The 26,471-nt window shown below is 39.9% G+C and overlaps 1 protein-coding gene across 18 annotated transcripts in view; it reads left to right on the top strand.

Annotated features, from left to right (window-relative positions):
• Positions 1-26,471, top strand: part of DLG2 (discs large MAGUK scaffold protein 2) — a 964,547-nt gene that overhangs the window by 137,043 nt on the left and 801,033 nt on the right. For 10 of the 18 annotated variants that reach the window (XM_032442239.1, XM_032442237.1, XM_032442243.1 and 7 more), the window contains exon 6: positions 18,710-18,784. The exons of 2 other annotated variants lie outside the window; for them this stretch is intronic. In XM_032442239.1, the coding sequence (XP_032298130.1) occupies positions 18,710-18,784 (75 nt within the window). Of the gene's footprint in view, positions 1-6,591; positions 7,195-18,709; positions 18,785-26,471 lie in introns of those variants that run through there. 6 more of the 18 variants (XM_032442247.1, XM_032442245.1, XM_032442252.1 and 3 more) reach the window with 6 other exon arrangements.

The following is a 26,471-nucleotide window of genomic DNA, read 5'->3' as shown; positions in this document are numbered from 1 at the left end:
AGGTGAAATCTGTAGAATATATTGAATCTGAGCTCTCGCTATATATATATATATATATGTGCTGGTTGTTGGCAGCATGTTTGTTAATGCATTTGAATGAGGCTTATGGCTGCAATTTATTCTTGTTACTGGCCCTGTGTATTTCATGCTGTTCAAGGCAGGATTTATTTTTTATTCAGTGTGCAGAAACATTAATATCGGTGGAGGTTCTGTTGGGTTGCTGATCCTAATGTGCTTTAATTTCAGTGTGTTTTTGAATACAAGGTGTTTCACGCTCAGTACATTCTATCCAAGGCATTTTCTGTCTTTCAGTATGTTTCACAGTTACTTTGTGGCTTGAAGCCAGTGTGGCAGAACGTCAGTAAAGTGATTTTTATATGGGCAGTCTAATGATACTGACCTCAAGACTACATGGATAATGTGTGAAGCAATATGACTTCATGACTGTGGTGAGGGAAAAGGAAGCAGTTGTGCCGCTTGCCATGCCAAAGTCATAAGTGTTTCATTACAATATCTCAGTTATTTTCATAGGTTCACAATTTGGCTGGAACAGTTCTCTTGGGCACAGATATTATTATGCAGAGCTTCAGCCTTACGGTCATTAGGTATTTTTTTTTTCTTTTCTTTTGGAAGTGAAAGAAAATTAAGTTTTCTTTTAAAGTTATCAAACCAGAAACACGACGTAAAGAAAACAAACATTAGCTGAGTTGGCGTGCTTATGCGATAACTTGTAAACTTCAATGAAAGTTGTTTATAACAGTGGAAAATTGCAGGTTATTACCTTGTCTAAGAGATTTCCATGGGTTTTGAAGTTATTCCTTCATCAGTTTCTCTGTTCTTTAATTTTTCAAGTTCTAAAGCACTTATTGTCTGGCATAATGTTTTGATATTATTGTGTTGCTGTGTTCCTTCATGATCAGAAAACTTTTGTACTGTATAAGCCTACAGTACTAATTTGAAGTGCGATTGATTGTGAGATCAGCAGAATTGGATCTTTTGGTAGAAACCCAATTAGCAACCTGATTTTATACAGGTTTGAATCTCCTCAGTCCCCTCTGTAAGGAACAGTAGATGAGGGCTCTCACCAGTTCAGATATGGGACTGATAAATACTCTTCAATGTCTAAAGCTGAAGCAGATGGCCCCAGCACAAAAGATGATTAAGAACTGGAAAATCCAAAGATCAAATGTGTATTGCATGAACTTGTATACCCATTGAATTTTGCCACTGTATTTATGGAGACAGTATGTTTCCAAAGCAAGGAATTATCAGAGGCTGGATATATGCACTAAGTACAGTGTTTCCATGAGAATGTTGTAGAAAAAGTGAGATGCCCTGGATCTCAACTCAATTTCACATCATTTCCAGTACAAATGCCCAACTGAACAATACACTCTGTTTTCTGCTTAGAGTCGAAATATTGTGACTTGCTGGACTCAGGGGTTCTCTGTCAGCAATCCTGTACAATGCATTTTCACGCTGTTTGTATCTCTCTGGTACAATGTGTACCTGAGAGTAAACTTTAAAAGCAAACAAGTCAGTTCCCAAGAACTATGAAATTCAGAGCTGTGAGTGGTATTTACTCAGTACCATGGGATAGCAGATAGAAGGTGTTTTATTTCCATTTCCTGGAATTTACCGTTTTTGTTTCATTATATTTGAAAGAATCCTCTATTATTATTATTATTTTCTGATTTCTTTTTCAAGTGACTGCTTGAGTGTCGGTGGCATGCTGCTATGACAGTGACACATAGCTATTTAGGACTGGCTACATGCTTAAACATATGCATCAGCACTTTTCGGCTTCTGATGATCAATTGGGTGATAGATTTACTTCCTCAGGCAGTATGCTCAAGAATTATAATGAACTCGTCATTCACTGTGGAGAATGTGTTGAGAGCTGAGAAGCACTTTGGGACAGGTTGCCCTTGAGTACCATGTATTTCTATTGCAGAGCAGTCCAGCCTACATAAAGCCAAGGCAGCATTTGTAACTGAACTGCTTCTGTTTCATTCTGAAAAAGGGATTTGTGGGAGGCAAGAGAAAGCAGTTATGGCTTTGTATGAAAAATAATAGACATATAAAACACTACACAGAAATTTTAAATTGGGAAAGGCTGCAGAGCTTTCAAGAGGCTAGTTTATCCCAGGCTTTTCATAGCTCGGGGACCTTTCCCCATTCTCCTCTTCATACACTGTGATTGTGACTGGGAACTACTCTGTTCCCAGCTCTTTTTTTTTTTTTTTTATAGCCATATAAGCTAGCTGGTGAGCTTGTTGGCTGTATGATCTCCATATTGGAGGATTGTCAAGATCAGGCTGGATCTCTACTACTCAGTACATTTGGAGAAGGAGATTGGAATAAAGATCTACTGAGGGCCTTTCCATCTCCACTTCTCCTGGAATCCTGGAATTATATTGATTCCTGGGGAAGAAGGGAGACAATACTACAGTCCCACTGAGGGCAAAGGCTTGGGGCAGGAGGAAAGGGGATGCCCAGGGGAATGAAAACAAACTTTCTATGCATCAGCTGAGCCTGGGGCGCTGTGACCAGGTGGGCACAGGGTGCTTGGATTGAAGTAATGGAACCAGCTGTTCAGCTTTCACTTCTGTCCACTCCTATTTTACCATTTATGGGGCTCAGAGCAGTGAGGTATGAGGTTCTACGGAAAATAAAATTGTTTTTTTTCTGTTCAGAAAGCTACCTGCTATAGAAAGTGGTCAGGACTCCACCATCGATTGTGCTAAATAGCAATGAAATTTGCTGTGCACAGGAGAAGGGAAAGCTGTAAGAAAAGTCTGCCTGAGACTCTCCAGGGCCTGAGGCCAATTGCGGAGCTGCTGCTGTTAGGGCTGCTGCAGTCAGGAGGGGCAGAATTGCTAATTTGTTGATCTTTAAATTAACACTAGCACTCACGGGTTTCTGGTTCATCCTGGGAACTGCATTAAAATTCTCAGCAACTGAGGTATACAGAACTTCACGCCTTCTAAAATTTGTATTAACTTTTCACGGCTGGAGCAGGAGTTATTCTGACATTTCATTTGTAGTATAGCTCCTGACTACAAATCCAGGATCTGCTAGATTAGTAGTTTTACATTTTTTTTACCCTAATAGTGTCTGTCTCTTGGGTTTTTCCTTTCTAGCATATAATTACTCATAACTTTTATTCCAGTGGTGACCTACTAACAAACCATTTCTGATGCGTAGCAACCTCACTGGAGCTAGTCTCATGTGGTGTAGATGAGCTCTGACCACAGAGAAATAACTTCATAACTGCCTTGATTGCCCTCTTGCAAGAGAAGTAATTGGGAAAGTATTTAATATACCTGTAGCTTGTTTGGGTGCAAATATAGGGCCTGAAAACAAGAAAGAACATAATCCCATGTGGAAGACAGCCAACCTGAAACCAACAACATTTACTCTGTAGTACACAACTTAGGACACATTAAAATGTAAATAAATCTTTCTCCACATTTGTGAGAGGATGTGTGTTGTTTTCTATTCTCTGTGTAGGTGCAGAGAGCTCTAAATAGTCACTGGGTAGATTCTGCAAAATGCTGGCATTACTAGTGCTGTGTGAACAGTCTGGAAGATGCCTCCTTTCTTAGGGGCTCCACCAAAGCTTCAAGATCCATTTATTTCCCCCCCTTATTATCCATTTCTTGAATTAGAGATGGCATTGAAGGCAACACTGCATTTCTTTTTTCTTTAAATAATCTGCACAGGTTTTTGCACAGTAATAGTTGGGTTTTGAAATAATTTCAGACTTTTTTAAAGGATTGTGTCATGAAAGATAAAAAACCAAACATGGAATACTTCCCATCTTCCTATTGATTTTAGGTTTTACTGAAGCTTGCCTTTACAATTTATTAATTTCAGCTGAATGTTACAGTCTCTGCTTCTAAATATAACCACCTAGTTAAGCCCTGTGCTTTGGTTGCCCAAGTGGAAGTACCTGGATGCAGGTTTTTAATGACAGAAAGGAACATTAAATTGCTCAGTCTAAATTACTGCATTGTACAGACCATAACATTTAACTCCTTCCCCCCACCCCCACCCCCCTTTTTTAAAAAAAAACAACTAAAAGAGGAGATGGTCACCTGTGTAAACAGCTCTTGGATGGTGGTCTGCTAAACCACCTCTATCACAGTGGGAAATAGATACTGTTATTCCTGAATTATGGCTTCCCAAGAGTCAGAGCTCATCTGAGGATACGTCTGACTGTCTAAATCAACTACAGAAGCAACAACAAACCACCTCTTTTCACTCCATATGGTTGCTTCTGAAATTTGTTTGGTTTTTGGGTCAAGTCTTTCTATTAGATTTCAGTTGTGATCGTATGGACAGATAGCAAGAAGGCTGAAAGAACAGAGGGAAAAACAGAGCTAAGCAGCAAGATGACCTGCAGAAATTAGAGCAGAAGGAGATATTGCTAATGAAGGGGAAAGCTGTGCCAAGATTTGAAAATCTTATATTTGAGGAGATAAAATGAATGGTAAAAGTATCTAGCTGGAAATAGCAATATTTCAGGGACTCTGCAGTTTAGTGTTGTGCTAAGCTTGGACAGTGCACAGGCAAATACTATGCTGCAGGATGATTATTGGTGCATTGTATGGAAGGAGGTGACACTGCAGGATTTACATCCAAAAATTGGAGGAGTGCAAGAGAAAACTGTTGGATACCTTTATGGAGCCTGGAATTCCTAAACTCAAATGCAGGCAACCTTGATTGAATATCTTCAAAGTTTTCAGACCTTCTCTTTTTCATATTGACTGTAAATAGAACCATGAATTCTCTGGAGCCAATTCACAGAAGTTTCTTGCAAGAAGAAGCATTTACAGATCACGTCCTTAGAGACCCATTTCAAAATATATCCCCATATGCCAATTTTCAGTATGACATGAAATTTTACAGCCAAGTCATTAGGTCATTATATGTATAGGAATATTTCACACCTTACTAAATCAGCTTGAATCTATGAAGTGGAATAGAAAAAATATTTTACCTGCTTGACATCAAAGTGTTAAAACATCTCTTGAATTTATCTTTGATTGAATTCTCTTTCACTCTGTCATGCCAAGAACACAAGGAGTTCTTTGGTTAGATCAACTTATTAGGTTAATTTGTTTTTAGGTAGGTGGTTAATTGATTTTGACTTCAAGGACATTTGAAAAGTTCCCTGATTCACATAATCTATAGTTTAATAAGCTTGTCTAATACTTGGCTACTGGACTCAACCACAGTAGGGAGAAAATATGCAGGCTCAAGTGCAAGCTGTAAACACAAATCAAGTTTGTTTTGCATGCATGTGGTTGCCCAGAGTGAGCTAAAGTTTTAGGCAAATTCAGAGGTGCTCTGGAAACTTTTCTCTTTAAGATGATGTGTCCCCCAAGACTATACTAGCTGGGGCAGGGCTGGTTGCTCTCTGACCACATATCTGATTCATTATGGCTGTTGTAACTTTGGTAGCAGTGACCTCATTTTGGCAAAGTGATGTGTGCCATTTACTGAACCTCTTGCTGCTTTAGCAATCAGGGGACTATTAGGGTTATAACCCAGGTAATTTATGGAAGAGAGATGACTCTTAAATATCCTTTTATTTTCTTGGAAAGTCTTGTTTTATTGAAAACATATTTTAGCTCTGAGTGTGAATGAGAGATCCTCAGCAAAGCACCCTGGGGGACTGTGCTGTCCAGTGTGTTGAAAAGGTGAATTGTAATGTATGGGTGTCTAGACGTTTCCTCTTGTTGCTGTCAACAGTCCAGTTGGCTGTTTTTTTGTTTTTTTTTTCCAGTGAATAGGAGCATTGATTTTCCTCTCTTTGGCCAGAGCTTTCATTTTACATATCTTTCCCCTTCTGTGTCTCTTTCTCTCTCCCTCCTTCTTTCTTTTCTCTTCCTCTGTCTGTAAGAGAGGGAAGACTTTAAGATCTGACAGCGAGCTTTCTAACTCAGAATGATTCATGTAAGACACCTGAAAGGCAAGCTCTGCAGCAGCATCACTGCAAGAAAGGTAGGGATCGAGGTAAACAGCCCATAAAGCTCTAAGCAGGGCATACAGAACATGAAATTAAAGGGTTAAATCTGTGAATCTCAGATTCTGAGAAAGTTTGGGAGAGAACTTGAGAAGTTTTTAAGCTCTGTTTTTCAGGATGCTTTTGAAAAAATTAAATATTTGGTGTGTTCTTCATAAGTGGGGAAAAAAAAGAAGGTGCCCCTTTCTAGCTTTGAATACTGTATGAATACTGTTTGTTTTTTCCCCCCACCCACCATGGATGGTAAAGTAAAATAACATCCCTGTTGCATTACCCAGACCTGTGTGCATGTGTAAATGTGCATATCCCGTTTTTCACCTGACTGCTTATTTTCTGTTTCACTTTTTGAAAGTTCGCCTTCTCCAGCTGTTATTTATATTCACTCCCTGAATCTGAACGTGACCCAGTAATTCTGAGCGGCCGTGAATGTGACGCATGAGCTATCGCACGCACCTCAATGTTTCAATTCCAGCAATACGCGTTTGCAGAATCGTGTTCCTAATAAAAACCCGTACAACTGAAAGCAGTTGTTTTGGCAGAGAAGCGACAGCGCTGTGATAGATGGGCCTGATAGTTGTATGTGCTGTGCTTGCTCCGAGTTAGTAGAAAAGAGGAGGGAGAGAGCGAGCGAGAGGGGGGAGAAAAAAAAAGAGACAGGGAAGGAGAGAGCGAGCGAGAGAGAGAGATTGAGAGAGAGAGAGAGACTTGGCAAAGGAAATCTTATGGGTATACTGAAACAGCAGATCAGAATTGTGAAACCAGAGCCAGGGCTGAAATGTGATGCTTTTGCTCTTTTGTGCTTGTTGTGGTTCTCATCTTCCCATGTAGAAGGCTGCATACCATTCAACAGAATATTCTGATCGCAGATTGAACAATGCAGCAATCAAGCCTGATAAGCCACCTGGAAGTTTTGCTTGAGACGATTTCTAGTGGGTTTTCTGATCTCTGTGAGCATCATGACTGCCTTTAGCATTGTGGAGGAGGACTCGAGTTTCTTATGAGGGCCCCACTTGGAAAAGCAGGCTGTGCAGATTCAAGCCTCCGGTTCTGTTCATGCTGTTCAAAAGCCTTTCCTCACCCTTGCTGATTTGTTTTTATGATTTACATACACTCCTGTGGAGATTTACAGAATGGATTGTCTGTGCATTGTCACGACCAAGGTAGGACTGGATACATTGCTGTAATGTGTACATATTTTTCTGCTATTTTTCTGTTCCTGTAATTAAATGGATTGAGCATGTACTGTGTCAGGTTGTAAGATAAAGTGATAAATAAGCTTTGTTTCAATGAGCATTTTGTTCTCTTCTTCTGTAGATTATGCATTTTGTTTCTGTATCACTTCCTAAATGATATGTAATTTGCTTATTTTTACTAGCAAAAGGAAAATGATTTCATATTTTATCTTAGCCTGTGCTTGTGTCTATTAATATCTCCAGCTACTGGAGCACTTACAGAATACATGGTATCAGGCACAAATTTTCTTAGCTTATCAGCTTATTCTGTGAACTAAAGAATAAGAAATATGAGGGCATTATATGGGTCCTAGCATTTTTAAAGAGGCCAATCAGATGTAGTTTAGGTAGTCATGATGTTTCTGATTGGAGAGATGCAAGTTTCTTGTGGCTTATTGTGGCTTTTTTGGGGGGGTTGGGGGGGTGGACATAGATAGCTTTGCTTCTCTAGGCCTGCAAAATAAAAATGCCTTTGTCCCAGTTCAGCACTCTTATACTGATGTTGGATCTGAGCTGACTGCTTGGGAGTGGTATTTCTAAATAATTCCTTCCAAATGTGGATGTAAATAGTCTGTTATCCACAATAGCTGTGGCAGGTTAAAGACTGCGGTTAAGGGCACTGACCGAGTTGAAGATCTGGGATAGGAGTAAACTGAATGATTCTTTGAAACATCTTCAAACTTAGGAAGCTGACATTATAGTAAATAAGAGGGAGATAATCAGGGAAATTCCTTCCTATTGCTACAGGACAGGCAGCTCACCACATGTTTGTAGGTGGATTTGCACATGGTGCCGGTGTTTATGAGGAGCAGTTAGCAGGGTAAGTCAGGACACTGGGATTCAGTTAAGCTGCTCCATGTTCTGTTTCATTTTTTTTATGAATTTAATGATTTCCATAAGATTTGCAAAGTGTCTAGGGTATCCATAGCACCCCAAGGCTGTGCAAAGATACAACAAACTGCCAGTTAGTGCTAATGTAGCCACTGCTGTCATCTTTTTTCTTGATGGCCATGTAAAATGGGGACACCAATCTCTGACGTGGAGAAGGGCAGGAGCAGGTACCGCACACACCCATGGCATCAATGAGGGCTGGTGGGTTGCCAGCCAGAGAATGATGAAGCTGTGGAAACAGATGCAAGCTGTCATTCCTGTCACCGATGGAGAAACCCAGACAGGGAGAGAACAGGAGGTGAATGAGGCCACAGAAGGAACTTGTGCTCCTTTTGTGACCTCATTCACCTTCTGTTCTCTCTCATTCTTTCTGGCTCTTTCCAGGACCTTCTGGTTCCTGCAAGCTGTCATGGATCAAATGCTGCATCCTCAACCTGCCCTGGAGTAGACTGGAGATTCCTATAGGTTCCAGTTGACGTGATGCCAGTGAAAAGTGCTCAGCATCACTGGTGCTGCACCACTGAGCAAAGCCTGTGTGCAGCCTGGTTCTAAACAGCTGATTTGTACTCCTTGACATTAATTATATATATATATATATAATCAGAAATAAGTTGGAAGGTTGAAAAAGAGCTTCAATTAAACCCCACGTCTGGTTCTCTGGTAATGTGGAACCATAATTGCAGCTGTCCTTGGTCTTGAAAGTTTGACATGGAGGAGTCGGGATGGGAGATTGAATCTGCTTTAAAAGTTTTGTGACTGGGAGGTGAAGATGGCCCAACAACTTTTATACCTGTATATCTTCAATATGAGTTATGACTTTATGCATTTCATGAATGGGCACTGAGTGTTGACACCAAATATTTTCCCAGGGTTGTTCAGTCAGTAACAAATTTGTACTCTGGATACTGCTCAGAGAAGGGCTCCCAACTCCAAATATCCACCATATTTTTCATCCCAGCTCCTCTGTTTTGTGGATCTGCTACTAAATTGCCAAAATGGTTATGAAAGTCAAGCGTTTCAGCCTCAAATATTCAACTCCACATATTCAGTCTCTGCTGCCAACTGTAGGGTTGGAATGAGATAGGATTGCAAATTGTAGGTGACCTGCTATTTGGATGCATGTAGGAACACCACATTAACATATATAAATGAGCTGAATAATGGAAAAAAAATCTAGTTTCAGAAAACTTTCATATTGCAAAGACTCAGAGCCAAATAAATTAAAGTTGATTTCTTCATCTTACTTTAGTGCCATATTTATATAGCTGCACTAGTGATGTTATATTGATTCATAATCTGCTCCTACTTCCTTTATTATGCATTGGACTAACTCTATTTCCTTTAAGTCTACAAAATTTTTGCAGTATCAGCTTATGAAGGTTTTCACCAGTATAATGAAAGCACAGAGCACAGGCTTTTTTGTTTGGTTGTTTTTTGTTATTTATTTATTTATTTTTTTCCTTTGCAGAACATTGCATATTTATTTTAAAATTTACTTTAATAATATGAATTATACAAAACAGCAGCCTGGCTTTTTTTTTTTTTGCCCCAGATCTGTTAATTACCCTTATTTAAATATCCATTTGCCTGATTTCTGTTAATAATTGCCATTTTCATCCTTGGAAAAGTAGATCTTAATGTCAACAGAGAGTAAATACATCAGTTCTGTTCTTCAGATCTTATAAATAATAAAAAGTGAGTGAAAAATGAATTCTACTTGGTCGGAAAAAAGTGAACAGTGTTCAAAAAAATTGACATTTATAACACATGATCATTAAATTTAGCCTGGAATTTGTGGTATTTCCAGCCCATAGGAAATGACATAAATGTGATGGGGTGAATATGCCCTTGTAGATTATGTACAAGGGATCCAAAGACCCTATTTTGATCGCTACTTTTTAGAAGGCATCTTATCTACCTCCCCAGATCTTAAGTCTACCAGACATTATTCTTTTCAAACAAAATGTAGACTATGTTTAAGATAGATTTCACATATTCTTTTGTCCAGATTCTTCCTTTTCCATTTTTGTTTCGTCTTTCCATGAATGTTTACACCCTTGACTTAGGAAATGTGGAATCAGTCAAAAAGGACTTATGTGTTCCTGGATTATTTTAATTTATCGTGCAACTAGCATGGATTAGTTCTTTTCCTGTTTCATGAAGCCCATTATTTTGTGGCATTATTTTATCACTAGCAAGAATTCTGTATAAAAAAAGTTTAGGTCAAGATTCCACTCCATCAGGAGCACCAGGAGGTTTTGTAAAGGAAGAACATTCCTGCTGTGCCTCCTAACAGTCAAAGGCAACATGCTGTCCCCTCTACTGGCTCTCAGCTCTCCCTCTGCCCTTTGTAGTGTTATGAATACAGCAGTAGCTGTAGTTGGTGAAAAAGAAAATAGGTATCCGTGTTGCCAGACAAGATTCACTACAATGGGAACTGGTTTATCTGAAACCCCTGGCTCTTGGTGTCAGGTGGCTTGGAAAGGATGATCATCTTTCACTGTGAAAAAGAGTATCTTTTTGCTCCTCACTGTTGCAAAGGAGAACTCAAAGGTGGAAGCTTGAAAGGTTTTAAACCCAGAAGGCAAAGGAAGATAAACCAAAATGTATATATATTTTTTAAAACTCACGACCTTAAGGTCTCAGATCAAGGCTTTCTGAAACCTGCAATTAATAATCACAACATCACATAAAAATAAATAAGAGCAGAACACCACAAGTCACCATCCATTCCTTGGTCAAAAGTGGGGCTGGCTAAAGTGCTCCTGTTACAGACATTTTAAAATGTTCTGAGCAATCTAGTCTAATGCTTTACCATCCTTAACATTGGTCATGACACTAAGAATTGACAATTTTGATTGTCACCAGTGTTACCTCCTGTTTACTTTTGGAGCTGCATCTTGTGATTTGCTTAAAATCACTTGAATGTTTCTGTGTGTTGAGGGATGCTTGCAAAGATGAAACAAGTGTATACTAATGACACAAGACTAGACACCAGCTCAAATACCCCAATTTATTCAGAAAACCTAAACCACTTGTTTGTTGCCTAACTCCTGAGTTGAGTCACTTGCCTTGAAAGAAAGTGGCTTCCTTCAGACTGAGACAGAATGCTTAACTTGATCCTGTTGGTGGTTTTGGCAGCTATAAAAATAAATTTTGGTCACCCGGATTTTGAAAATTCTGCAGAAATTACTCCATTAGGAATCTCGTTGCAAGCTTCCACTGTGGATATATAAGCAGTATATATGTGGATGTGTATAATATATGCACTTCTTCTCAGTAGTGCCTGGAGACAGGACTAGGGGTAATGGCATACCTAAACTACAGCATAGAAAGTTCCACATGAATGTGTGGAAGAACTTCTTTACAGTGAGGGTGACGGAGCACTGGAAAAGGCTGCCCAGAGAGATGGTGGAGTCTCCTTCTCTGGAGATATTTAAGACCCACCTCGATGCCTACCTGTGTGACATGGTGTAGGGAGCCTGCTTTGGCAGGGGGGTTGGACTCGATGATCTCTAGAGGTCCCTTCCAACCCCTACAATTCTGTGATTCTGTGATAAGCAGTAATGTATGCTGCACAAGTTTCATGTTTAGTTGGAGTGTGACTAAATAGAAAAAAGTGATTATTCATGTGAGTGTAGAGTAGATCTCTTATTTTTATTTTTATTTAGAAATAGTTTGTTACACTACTAAAGATTTCCTCCCCTTCCCTCCCCCTCCCCTCCCCTCCCCTCCCCTCCCCCCCTCCCTCCCTCCCGCTCCCCTTCCCTCTCCCTCCCCTCCCCTCCCCCCCCTCCCTCCCTCTCCTCCTTCCCCTCCCTCGCCCTCCCCTCCCTCTGTCCCGCCTTCCCTTGCCTTCCTTCCCTTCCCTTCCTTCCCTTCTTCTTTCCCTTCCTTCCTTCTTCCCTTCCTTCCCTTCCTTCCTTCCTTCCTTCACCTTCCTTCCCTTCCTTCCTTCCTTCCCTTCCCTTTCCCTTCCCTTTCCTTACTTCCTTCCTTCTTCCTTCCCTTCCTTCTTCCCTTCCCTTCCCTTCCTCCTTCCCTTCCTTCCCTTCCCTTCCCTTCCCTTCCTTCCTCTTCCTTCCTTCCTTCCCTTCCTTCACCCTTCCCTTCCCTTCCCTTCCCTCCCTTCCGCTTCCTTCCTTCCTTCCTTCCCTTGCCCTTTCCCTCCCTCCCTCCTCCTCCACTCACCTCCCTCGCCTCCCTCCCCTCACCCTCCCCTTCCCTCCCCTCCCCTCCCTCCCTCCCTCCCTCCGCTCCCTCACGTCCCTCTCCATTCGCTCCCTCCCTCCCTCTTCCTCCTCCCTCTCCTCCCCTCCTCCTCTCCCCTCGCCTCCTCCTCCCCTCCCCTCCCCTCCCTCCCCTCCCTCCCCTCCCCTCCCCCTCCTCTCCCCTCCTCCCCTCCCCTTCGCCCTCTCCTCCCCTCCTCTTCCCCTTCCCTCCCTCCTCCCTCCCTCCCTCTCCCTCCCTCCCTCCTCCCTCCCTCCCTCCCTACCCTCGCCCTTCCCTTTCCCTTCCCTTCCCTTCCCTTCCTTCCCTTCCCTTCCCTTCCCTTCGCCTTCCCCTTCCCCTTCCTTTCCTTCCCTCCCTCCTTCCTTCCCTTCCTTCCTTCCTTCCTTTCCCTTCCCCTTCTTCCCTTCCCTTCTTCCTTCCCTTCCTCCTTCCCTTTTCCTTCCTTCCCTTCCCTTTCCTTCCCTTCCCTTCCCTTCCCTTCCTTTCCATCTCTTTCTCTCTTTCTCTTAAAATTCTGTTTTACTCTTCCGTATCTTCTTCCTTGTTGTCCTCCAAGCACCTTTTCTAAGAAATTAATTCAAGGGTTTAAAACAATGAAGTAAAGATAGAAAGAAAAGAAATCTATGTTTTGTGCTGGCACTGGGAAGAAGGGTCACATGCTTGTTTATGTTGAGCCATCCCAATGATGAACATGTTCAATTCTGACTGGCGATGTAGCCAGGAGCCAGCAACATCTGTCTATTCTATTTTCTTCTGTTCATCTGGCAATATATTTAGAACAGAGGAGATCCATGTGTGCACTTTAGGCAAAACTCTGATGGATGTGTGATCATAAGTCTCAATACAGGCAAAGGTTGTGGAAAATAAGAAGCCGCTACTCACAAGTATGATACCAACATCTAGCATATACCTTGAGTATAAGTTCTGTAGGCTTCTTTCTCTCTGCACATGCATCATCTCACATCACAGCATGAAGTTAGGAGTAATACAGAGAAGTAAAGCTGTAAAACGTACAGCTTGTCTTTTTGTTAGCATTAAATTTCCATTCCCTTTAGTCTTAATATAGAAGACAAAACAAAATTCTGTAAATCTGACTGAGGAGCTGCTGTGGCTGAGCTAGTTGATCTTGAAACTGCTAATCTTCACTGAGCATATCATTAAAAGTTCACATTACATGTTGATAGCGTTTCATCCTTGGGAAGGGTAGGTATAGATTTGGGACCCTGTCCCCCCTCTGTGGATTCTCCAAGTGAGGGGGGACACCTTCATTTAGAGTTTAGCCAACTCAGTTGACTTCCATTGCCAAACCATTGGAGTAAAGGGGCATTTTTACAACTTGGCTGAAGAATGGAGCAAAACAGAGGTGGCACCACTGAAGCGATGTCTCTACTTTGGCTTCTCTGACTTAGAGCAGTAAAATCAGTCCCAAGGCGCTCTCAGGAGGACAGAATGATAAATCTGATTAGGTCAACTGCTGGAGGTGGAGAGCATGCAATACATGCTAGCTGTCAGTCTCATTTTGCAGATATGAATTCACACTGAGCTTAACTTGGAATACTGATTATGGTGGCCTAATGTTAATGCAAAACCTAATAGAATATTTATTTATGTCAAAGTGCTTTTTAAACAGTTCTCATTAAAAAAGGGGTCCTCCTTTAACCTCCTCGTTTATATTGAGTTAATCTAAATTCTATATTTATATAGATTAAAATGGTGTATCCTTAGTGATGTTCATCTTAGTCTATAGAACTTCCTACAGGATCAGATGCGTGTGTCTGAGATGCTGTTTATGGAGCCTGACCAAATATTAGGGAATGATAAAGCAAGACATAAATACTGAGGACAAAGTGGTACCTCGGGTGCTGGAGGATGTTATAATCTTAAGAAAACTGGCAGAACTGTAGAGTACTGCATTACATAGGGATCTGATTTAAATTTAACTGGATATGAAACAAAAAAAACTTACCACATTTCTATCTGCGTGCATGTTGTTAATAGTGCTAAACAGATCTGTGCAACATTTGTTGTTTTTCTCTCTGCAAGGCTTCAAGCTTGGAATCATTGCAGTTTCAAATCATAAATTGGGTAGCTAAGTTTTTGTGCTGAATATTCAGGCTCCAATAAACCAGAAACAAAGGAATCTTAATGATTTTCTCCCCAGAGATTCACATTTAGCTAAAATCAAAATGATTTTTTCTGTAGTCATTATTAGATCCTGATGAGCACTTCAGAATGTGGTGCTTTCCTGCCAGACTTTAAAAGTGTGATACTGCTGAATCCATGCAATTTACATGTGATTCAGTAAACTCCACTCTGAAGTGGTACTTGAGGACAGCTTTGATGACTTGGGTTGGCTGCTGGCTAAACTGCACATTCTTAGAAGTGTAGGAAGATCCTTTTCATTGATTACCATTCATCTTAGCTGGAGAACGTACTCACAGAAGTCTGACAGATGGGAAGTGCAACCGAGTATTTATTTCAAATCTCTATTTACCAATGTTAAATTTTGGAACAATTATTGTAAACCTCTAGCTCTTGGATTTCAAATGTTATGAATGTAAACTGATGAGACACGTGCTGTCTTTTCTAGAAAAAAATCTTTTTTTTTTTTTTTTTAGGGGGGAGCCTCAAGAAAATTGTACAGAACAAATCAATGTGCATTGCATATACGATGTCTTGTAATTATATCTTGTCAAAAGCTCAACTTTTTTTCCTCCTTTATTCTTTAGAAATATGGTAATTGTCCCTTTTCCCTTGTAGTTAATTATAAATTTCAGGAAGAATTAAGTCTGTTAAATCTCTTCTTCCCCCACTTCCCCCTCCCTTGGTCTCTATGGTAGCAGCAGGAATAGAAGGGAATTACTTTGATCTTCATTTCTGAATGACATTTCATTTCTTCTAAGCATTGACCTTGTTTAGTGCAACTGAAATTTTCAATAGATTTCATTAGATTATAATTTGCTGATCTCAGAGAGATGTCTTTATTGAGATTAGTTTTAACTATGAAAGAAGAAGGGTGATTTGTTTCATAAATCTGTGAACAGCTCTATAAACTGAGAAAAGAAAATGTTCAATTAACTGCTCAGGCAGATATGATTTGGGCTTAAAGCTACTGCACAGCAGTGGAGAGCTGCACACATAAGGAAAGGTGGAAGATACTGAGTAAGACAAAGAAAATTAGAAAGCCTGATCCTGCCTCAAGTAATGATAGCATTTCTTAATGACAGCAGAGCTATGCAGCCTTAGCAAGCCCTTTCTCTAATATTCCAAGAGCCTGGGTGGACGTGGGAAGATAATTTCCTAGTGCTGAGGTGAACTGCATTTTTAAACATTTCAGATAGCTAGAGTTGACCAAATGGATTCCTTGCAATATCCAAAAGGACATTAAAAGCAGAAAAGATAGGTCTCCTGGCACACATCCTCTACATAATCATGCATTTCTTCTGTGTTTTTAATCTGTTTGCTACTACCATGCAAATTTCCTTCTGCCTCCCTTCACCTGATACAAGAGTTCTGAAAAATGAGAGGATGTGTGCAGTCAAGGAGAAAGGAATGGTTATTTATGAGTGAATCAGTAGGTCAGAGGTATTGCCTTGTGTATGATTATATTTTAGTTCTACGGTTTTCATTTCCCCAGAGAATCCTCTGCATCAGAGAAGATAATTTGTCAGGCTGTATAAGAGTAGATGAGTGTCTTCCATTGGGTTTGACTTCAGAGAACTCTTTTGTTCTTGGAGACCTCACTCAAGGACATGTGTGCAATTTGCAAATCATATTCTTGGCTATTTTTGTGGATACAAAGGGAATCTTGCCTGTGACTCCTTTTGACTCTAATCACCAGTATCTTCCCTGAGAAAGAATTTAAGTCAGATCTTAAGAGTGCTGCAATTCAGTGAGACCTAAAGAAACCTATAGCAGATAAACTGTTCCTAAATAGTCTTTCTATCTTCTGTCCATCTCTACTTCCCCATGAGAAAATGGCAATAATCTATACATACGTGCTCTCAGAGTCCCTCAGACACCTCCTGCAATCAGTGTGTTTGATCACCCACATCAAAAGAGGAATTTATCCTTGATACTTTCACCAGAGCTTGCTGATGTGCAACCGCATCTCTGTGACCAACAGCCTCTGCAACCAACAACCTCTGCTTTGCAGTGCCACAGAACTCTCAGCTTTACCCATTCTGATTCAGTATTTCCATGAAGAAAAATATGCAAAATATACATACCTGATTTAGTGATTGTCAGTCCTGCCCAGGGCAGTGAGAACAGAACAAGCTGATCATTTGAGATCCCTTCCAACAAAAGCTTTTCTATGATTCTACATCATACTGATGTTTGTAACCAGAACAATTACAGTCAGCTATTTCAACATCTGGCTGAGTAAAGTACATAGGAAAGAAGCTTTCTTAAGGCTGCTTGCTGGGAAGAAGTTGTTTGGCTCAAAGTGTCTGAAGGTCTTGAAGTCTTTCTTTTGCCTTCTGGTATTGGTTCTTTTTGTCTTGTTACCTATGTGAGTCTGCATTTCTGATAAACCTATTGGATTGTTAATTACATGTAATAGTGCCTCCAGAGAAGGAAGGAGATTAGCTTCTCTATCAGATGTGAATCTCAAAGTAAGGAGTATATATAGAGTGCTCCTCCTTCTACAAGATCTGGACCTTTTACTTTGCAGACATATCCTCTTTAAGAACTTACTTTTAAGGAATCTCTGGACACTGCTATACATGGTTACCTGAGTTTTTGAGGTTAAAGGTTTCAATCAAAAACATATGTCCTGTCCAAAGCAGATTATCAATTGTCTTGCCTTTATTTAGACTTAGGTTAGACTGTTAACGAAAGAAAAATAATAATAGGAAATATTTTATCCAGCCTTTTGATCAAAGTTTATTTGTTTATAGTTTTGTTATTTTGATAGCCTTGGTTTGGTGTAGCATTCATCCCTTCCTTGAAAGAGATAACATATTCCTGCCACGATACCAATGACTTTTTCCAATCCCATTAAAAAGGCTTTCTTAACTTTCATTTCAGTATATAATGCTTCCTGCTTACTAACTATGCATTGTTGAATGTTCCTTAAAGGTGTCTAAGTGGAAATATAGAAGGTTTTTAATGTTTGGGGAATACAAATCTGAAATTGCTAAGCGCAGCTTTTCCTACCTTTTTTTTTTTTTTTTTTTTTTTCTTCCTCCTTATAAAAGTGTTTAGCATTGCAGTGCTTTAGAAATGTTTGCTTTTTGGTGATAAAGAAGAAAACAGAAATAGGCTTGTTAGTTAATGTTCTCAAATCAGACTGTGAGTGGAAAGTAGCATAAAGCCTCATCTGTTCTGTTCTCAGAGGTCACCCTCCTTTGCTCTCAGCATGAGGAAAGGAAAAGTGTATTGTATATTGTTGCTTCTTGCAATATGCCTGTCTTAAATGAGAATAAAACAAAAGGCTGGTTATTTTGTTTGTTTGTTCATTTTTTTACATGATGTTCAGCTTCAGGAACACACATAATTAAGGGAGTCCTCCAATTCTAGCAGCTAAATAATAGTTTGACTCATATGTGAAATGCTGAGAGCAATGGTGGCAGACAGCAGAATATATTCTGAACTTTTCTTCAGGGATTCTGACCCAACCCGCTATTGCAATTTGTTCTTATGGGCTACAAACCTTTGCTAAAATGTAATTGAATCGCTAAAAATGCAATGGAAATTACAGGTAGGTCAGCCTGAAAACTCGATGGTAGCATCTTGCACTGCCATGTGGAATATTAGACTAGAAGTTAACCCCTCACTCTTTTGGTTTTTGCACAGTTTCAGGGAACTGCAGGAGTCTCGCTCTTTTTCCATGTTCAATTTGGTGAGCAACCTGTGGGTACTACTCAGCAAAGAAACACCCCTTGATAATTCAGGACAGATTTCCTCCTGGGAAATAGCCCTGGGGTGGTTCAGGCTGCAATTCAAATAAGACGTGATGCAAAAATGCAGCCTATTATGAAATGGGGGGAAAAAAGCTGATTTTTACCTTCTCTCTAAAGCTCTGCTGTTGTTCCCTGAATGCTCTGTTGTGGAAGGAAACCAGATGGCAGCTGCTTGGGGTTCAGGTTAGATGAAGACTGCATTCATCCACCTAACTGAGAACTTCATTGAAAAAGTGATGGGTAAAGTTTGATTCTATGACCTGCAGATCTTATATAGTGATAGAAAAATGAATTTGTCAGGCTTAACGGGTCCTAGTAAACTCCTAAATGCTCCATCTGGAATGGAGCCCATTGTGCCTAGTGATTGCAGCACGTACTGTGTTGTGTGTAATGCCATTTTCACTTGTTTGCAGCAGAGCCATGGCAGATGTCCATACCACAAATGCTCAGTCGAAACACCTGCCTGGATACCCATTCAGCACTCTACCGTAAGTCTGAGTCTTTTAATGCAAAGCTTTGAGAGTCTGAATGGTAAGTCTCTCTGTTTGGAACAGTGCTGCCAGGTAAAATTTCGAGACTCAGTGCTTGAGAAAGAACAGAAGCAAGTCCTAAGACCAAACCAAACTCTGTGGGAAGCCCGAGCTGTTGAAATGTTGGGTATGGTCTTAGCAGGGCTTCTTCAGAAGTTCACCCTCTTCAGAAATTTAATTCATTCCATGTGGAGCATGGGGATCAGTGGCAAGTGTGGTGTGGCAAGCATGGTTGTTGGCAGAATCCAAATCAAATGGAATGTGGAGTTCCTGCCACTTGCTCTAACTAACTGTGCTCCAGCTGAGTGTGATGACAAGGAGCCTGCTAGTTCTGCCCTGTCATGGGCATGGTTTGTGGGAATTAATCCATACGCTCCTGCTGGGACTGCCAGGAACAAATGACATTTATAGCACCGCTTGTCTGCAGATTCGTATAATAACACCAAGACTGGGTGATGTTTTTTTTCCACTTTTTCATGAAAGAAAAACTAGTGATCCTATGCGCTTCATGGACTAATAAGTGGGAATATTAGTCTAGTGTAGGCAACTTTTGAAATGGTGGGCAGTAAGAGAACTTTACTGGAGTGGAAATTGCCTGTTTAAATGCTGCCAATTAGATGACTTTATTGAGATTTGCTTTAACTATCAAGGACACAGTAATATTTAAAAAGAAAAAAGTAACTGTGGTCAAGTTGACTCTGCACTGATTTATATCTTGTCTGAATATACATTATGTATAGAGCCAAATCCTTGGATGCTGGAAGTTAGAGGGCTGACTAATAGAGCTATGGTGATTTATCTCAGCTGAGGGGTTGGCAGGATTTAGGTGACATTTTCTTTGGCTCTAGACCACAGATTGATGTTGGTCCTCAGCTATCAACTTGTCACCATTTATGAGTAGATGAATGAGAAACAGATTCCAGTTTTTGTCTTCCCTTGGTCTCCTGCTGATCTTGAAAGTGATTGTAAACCCTGTATTACTGGTTGTCTTCAAATTATGTTAAAATTAATGATATCATTGTTAATCTATCTATGAAAATAAACCCACATAAACATATTTATTGAACCATTCAGCTAAACAGATGTTTTCCATCTGAGGATCTAGCCCAGTAACTAACTTCTAATTCTTAATTATTTGTTTACATTCTCATAGAATTTGGATTGACTTTATGATGTGGCCTGATTGTTATTTTGTTTGTATAGAGAGGGATGTGGCATGAGCACAAGTATAGCAGTGTGGTGCTCTCTGAAATGGAAATATTTGATAGTAAAAGTAATTAGGTCAGGAGCAGTTGCACTCAGTGATTTCCATTAACGTCAAGAACTGACTTTTTGGACAGTGACTTTAAAAGCTTTCATAAGTATAATAACTTTTCTTCCCATCTGGGTATTTTCTTTTTTAGAGTATTTCATTCTTAAGCCATCAAAAATGAAAGGATTTAGATTGATTAGTCTTTGCTTGTTGTGTTACACCAGACATGTCCATGCATGGGTAATTTCTATATACCTGTTATCTTGCATATTGACAATAGAAGTGATAAACTGAGGATCATGCTTTGTTGTCTTTGTTAGCAACAGAAGTGATCTAACATAGGATAACTCTGCAAGCAGTGTTATTTTTAAACAGTTACAGGAGGAAAAGAAAAACAGAACACAAAAGCTTACTATTAGAACACGGTTCAACCGTTCACTTGGTTACTGTTTTCTGCAAATATAGAGTACAGCATGTGTTCATGAAATAATTGCCTGTTTGAAGTTTGCTTCCATCTGTATTTGAATGTTGAACGGATTTAAAGAGCTCAGAAATACCCCACAAATAAGTTCACAAGATAGCTCCTGTGATGGCTCTTTTTTTATTGTTTTATTCTATTTATTTATTTGTCTATTTATTTTTTCCTTGATTTCCCATTAAGCCATTTCCAATGCAGCCAGCCAGATTTTTTCTGCCTAATTCTTTGAATTAGGTATTTATAAGCATTTACTTGTAAGCCAGTTGTGACAACTGCATGCAACAACCATAGTGTGTGTTTGTAAAACTTTCAAGAGCAGTGTAGGAAACAGTGTGAAAGAATGACTGTTAAGCAAAATGGTAAACAGGGTAAACATCCTCTTTCACACATTTCCCTGGCTGCATCACTTTGGAATTCATGAGTCTGGGAGAGATTTTTCTCTCCTTTTTCAGCAGTCTTTATAAAGAAGCGCTATGTCCTCTCCTGGGATTGCCTTTGCCATCTAGTGCAAGAACCAGGAGAGCTAGCAGTTGTGTAACAGTCTGACGCTTTTGCAGTCCCTAATTTACTGTCTTTTTTTGAATTTACTGATGATTCTTGCAATTAAGATTCTCAGTTCTGTTTGGCAACTCACCATCTGTAAAAGAGGGCATAAGTGAACACTGACTTTCTATGCCTTCACAATGTCCTTAATTAGATTCATTTCAAGTCTGAGAGTTTTAATCAAGGGAATTACCTAAGGGTGTCTTTGTCTGCGCTTACACTTTTTAGTCATGTCTTCCATAGGATTTGTAGTGTTTGATTATAAGATACTCCAAAAGGAGTTTCACTGCTTTGCTGTTGGCATACTAAACTTTCCTCTTGCTAGGATGGCTTGCTTGCTAGATCTATTATGCAGAGATAATGAACTATCACAAACTGCATCTGTGTTGCAGAAATATTTGGGGTTAACAGCAATTTTTGAGGTCAGCATTCAACACATTCTCTGTGCAGCATTATTAGATTCTCTCTGCTTTTTTCACACTACAGAGCTCTTGGTCCATCATCCTAATCCCCTTCCACTCTTTTGGGATGTCTTCTGCTACTAAGAAACAGCAGAAAGGAGTGGTGAAGTTTATCTGGGGCACAAAAGATTTCTAGTGAGTACCCTAAGCCACTGTTTTGTAGATCTTCATTCACTGCCATCTGACCCCTCAACGTTCAGAAGTAAACAAGGACTTTGAGAACAGTGGAATCTGTATGAAGATCTTCACAGCTGTTCACACTACCATAGCTCATATGATCAAAGAGTCATCAAATCATTAAGGCTGTAAAATACCACTAAGATCATCAAGTCCAACTGTCAACCCATCCCCTCCATGCCCACCAAACCATGTCCCTCAGTGTCTCACCTCAACATTTCTTGAACACCTTCATGGATGGTGACCCCACCATCTCCCTGGGCAGCCTGTTTCAGTACTTCACTACTCTTTTGGAGAAGAACTTTTTCTTACTATGCAACCTGAATCTTCCTTGGTGCAACTGAAGGCCATTCACTCTTGTCCTATTGCTGCTACCTTGGAGAAAAGGCCAACCCCATCTCTCTACAATCTCTGTTCAGTGAGTTGTAGAGAGTGACCAGGTCTCTCCAGACTGAACAATCCTAGTTCCCTCACTCACTCCCCTTAAGACCTGTGCTCCAGACGCTTCACTGCTTTGTTGAACATCTTTGGACCCTCTCCAGAGCCTCAGTGTTTCTCTTGTAGTGAGGTGTCCAAATCTCTTAGGCTGTAGCTTTATGTAGGTGCTACACCATGGGAATACACTGCACATTTTGTCTGCCAGCCTGCTTGGCAGCTGAGCCTGATGTCTTTCTGCCCTCACAAGGAGAGTGAAAGTTAATTCTTCCTGAGCCCTGAATACATATGTAAGATATTATGGTTCTGTTTACATGGAATATAAGTCAGCGAACAAATTGTAAAGTTACTTTGCCTTTAACTTTTCCCAGTTTACTGGGAACACTGGAGGGACAAGAATGCACTCTAGCCCTACACAGTATTTGATTTTAGCTTGATCTGGAAGTTAGCTCGTAAACATTTCTGGTTTTAACTAATTGAGGGTTTTCTTCTTCACAGAAGTTATTATAAAGAAATCTGTACTTTTGGAAGGTGTTCTGGTGGTTGTGCTTTATGTAAAGAATGTTCTTACTCTTGTACAGTGGAGCCAAGTGGGAACATATTGAAACATACAAATTCTGTTTTGTTTTAAGGCTCTGAGCCTGGAAGAATCATTTCTGAAATCAGTCTTGCTCGCTTTAAACACAAAACAAATAAATGGCTCTGTTTGGCCAGACTCACTGCTCTCCTGAGACTTCACGTTGTGAACTGCGTCCCTTCCTCTCCTGTGTGGATGTGCTCTATAAAACATGTAAATAACTCTGCACTCCAGAAAGTGCCTTTTGCAGGGTCTCTTTCACTTTCCCTGAGCTTTAAGTCTTTTTCTATTAAAACACTGTTGGCTAATAAATTCTGTAGACAGTCTGGGTGGTGGGAAATGTGGTTTTTTTTGTTTTTTTTTTTTTGTTGTTTTTTTTTGTGGCTAATATGTGAAATATTTGAAAACTGAGCTATTAATACATTGCTCTGTTCTTGTGTCTTTCACCTTTGCACTGATGGTAAAGGAAAATTCTAAGTGCTTTGTTTTTAAAGGAGGTATTAAAGCAATCCCATGTACGTTTCTACTGGGTTGTGGTATTCCTGCAGCTCTTCATCATTTTCACTCCTGCACCCCTACTTGTCCAGTGCTGGAGGCACTTTCCTGTCCACCTCTTCACCATTTAAAGAGGCTGTCTGTATCCTGCACTACTGAAATGCTGTCATCAGTTGCCAGCTACTAAATCCGGTTTTAAACTAGCCGCTTAAATCCCTCTTCCCCTTGCTCAGCCTTCTGATGATTTTTTCTCATTTGCATCCTTTCTCCCCTTTCAGTCTTCTGTATGATAGAGCTGGGGAAGAGCTGGGACATTTCTCCAGTAATCAGATTTATGGATTCAGCGGGGAAAGGTTCAGCTGAAGCAAGGTAGTGTTGGATTAGCAGTAAAGCACAGCACATCCCAGCAGGGCAGCAAATCCTTCATGCTTGGGCAGACAGAGGCAGACTATAGCAGTGCATGTGTTAACAGAAGTGACTGGCTCAGGAGCAAAATTTGAGAGAAACAGGGCAAAAGGAGCCACTTGGTTCTCTATTGCAGCAAGGACTGAGGAAAAAAAAAAGGGAAATAAGATTTAAAAAAATGTAATGACACTGACAATTACATATAAATGCTTATGACCCATGTTGTCCTTCCTCAGGTTTTAGTTAATGTGACCACAGTGGCATGAGGAGGGGGAGAGTTTCTCAATTGCAAAACAAGCTCAGAAATTATTTGGATAAGGTGACAATTCAGTCTTAAAATTCAGATGATACACATTAAGTTGTACAAATCCATTATCTGCAGATTGACCCACTTAGTTGCTTGACTTCATCATCAGGAAACATTTCACATGACTTATTTACAATGAGTAATCTCATTAAGCACACGTTATGTATTGGATATTTGCTGTCTTTATTGCTGTATTTATTTTATGAGAGGCACCAGGATGTTGTTACAGCACACACAGTCACCCAAATGAAGCAGTGCATAACTGAAAACAAAATAAATCTATAATTTCAGTTTTTCTTTAAGCTGAAGCTCAGTATTGATCTTTATGACAACACTTTTTTAAGGGTAAATTTTTATTGAATAATTAGCTACCTAAAATTTCTGCAGCTTGTGAGGTTTATGAGCCCATACATATACATATATAAATAATATCTTTCTGGACAGTATTCTAAATTTCTGTTTCAGGGCCTGATTTACAGTAATGTTCTGGCAGCATCACTGAAGTTTAAAAACAATGTGCACATCCAACTTCTATGGTATTTATTATTTTTTGTTCCCTGATGCAAGGCATGACTGGAGTATAGTTTTTCTGTAAACACATACATAGCTTAAGGGCTATCTCCCAGGAGTGTTGATACCCCTAAGCTATGCTTTTCTGGCACAGGAAATTCCATGCCAAGGTCAAACACGAGCGATTCAAGTATTCTGAGTTTATGGACCTGTACATAAAGTTAGTTCCATGCTTTGTTTACATCCTGCAATAATCCACAAACATGATGAACAGCATTTCTCCAAGTATTTCTAGTCCCCACTTAAGTGGTGAGTGTTCTCAGCTGAAGGGTGGTTCAAGCAGAGCATTAAGACTGTGCCTCCAGGTCAGTAACTCTACAGTGATAGCAGGAAACTGCACCTTAGCAAGGCACTTCATTGTGCCTGGTACTCTAAAAAAGTATAGAAGAAGGCTGTGTAGAAGACAAAGGGTAGAAGTGATGCTCTGCTTGTCAAATTCATCGTTACAGTGGAAGTGAAATTAATCTCTCCAGGTTTGTATCAGTGAGGAGCTATAAACAATTTTAAGATGCAGTTCATCTTTAGACTATTTTTTTAAGTCTGATCTGGGCTGTTGAAGACCATGTTCTTTCGATTAATGATAAAGGTGATCTAGATGGCAATCTCTAGTATAGGTGTTGGGTATATCCCATAAGAAGATTTCTCAGTGTTGGCAAACTGGGGACCAACAGTTCATTATGAGACATTCCTCCTATCAGAATATCAGATATTCCTTTGTAGATGTGTGAAGCAGATACTGACTTCTGATCAAAATGCAAACAAATACAGGTTTGGATCATAAACCAAAGACATGCAGCTATTCAGCATTTGATGTAACCCTGTATTATATCAAGCATCTTTTTCCTTAATGCCATGGAAAAAAAGTTCTATTTCACCATAGCAGACCACATGTTTTAGTTCATTTTCATTTGTACCTTTAAATTGCAGGTCCTGTTTTTCATTCAGCACATGTCCTGTAATGCCATGCACATTTACGAGGATATAGAAAACTAAAGGTCTCTCATTATCACATAAATGGCTATGTATAGCCACTTAGAAAGTGTTCTCCAAAGATTTATTTGCCCAAAGTTCTGAATGTCTCCTCTGTTGTGCCTGGGGGACATCCCTTCAGCTCTGTTGGTATAGCTCATGTGCCATGACAAATGAGCATAGGAATCCTGCCCTGGGGCTGATCCTATATGTCATGGGGGCATTGCACAGGCATTTCCAAATAACTGAACATTAAAAATTCTGAAAGGGCTGATGGAATTCTCATATCTCTGTTATTTGGGGCTTTTATATATATATATATTTTCCAGTTGGGAACAGTCATGCTAATTAGTATTTGTTTGCTTTGTTTGTTTGTTTTGGGTGCTCTAGGGAAGCAAAAAAGTATAAATGGGAAACTGTCTGTGAATCATATAATTAATAAACTGCTCTGTGCTACAGGAAGGCTATGAATTTTAGGTCTGAATACCCTGTGCTTTCAGGGCTTTGCAAATTAGAACTCCAGTTATCCATGCAAGCAGACCTGGGTTGTGTCGTCCCTTCTGGGACTTCAGCATTGCCAAAAAACCAAAGGTTTTAGCTCAGCCTTGTTTGTTGATGGCTCTTGCAGTCTAAATGAAGCTTGTGTATACATCTGTGTGCCTCTGAGCTTTTCTGTTTGGGCATCTGTCTTTTTTTCATCTTGCGTGAAGTCACAGGGACAAATATTTGTTTGAAATGTTTAATGTTGACTATGAATTCTGACACATCCTATCAATCATTCCAACTGTACCTACTCACCTACTTGTCTGAGCCAAGGTAGGCCCTTTATTTACTTATTTTTTTTAAGAAACTCCAAAGTACTTAAAGGTAATTCCTTAGTGTATGGGCATCTTAGGGTATTAATCTGTTGTCACAAGACCTGTGGTAAGAATTTGGGGAAAGCTATTGTCTCAATTTTAGAACTGAAGAAGGTATT

Source organism: Coturnix japonica, chromosome 1 (genome assembly GCF_001577835.2).
Source record: "Coturnix japonica isolate 7356 chromosome 1, Coturnix japonica 2.1, whole genome shotgun sequence".
NCBI classification, from domain to species: domain Eukaryota; kingdom Metazoa; phylum Chordata; class Aves; order Galliformes; family Phasianidae; genus Coturnix; species Coturnix japonica.
The sequence above is the reverse complement of the archived record's forward strand: the minus strand, read 5'-3'. Positions and strand labels throughout refer to the sequence as shown.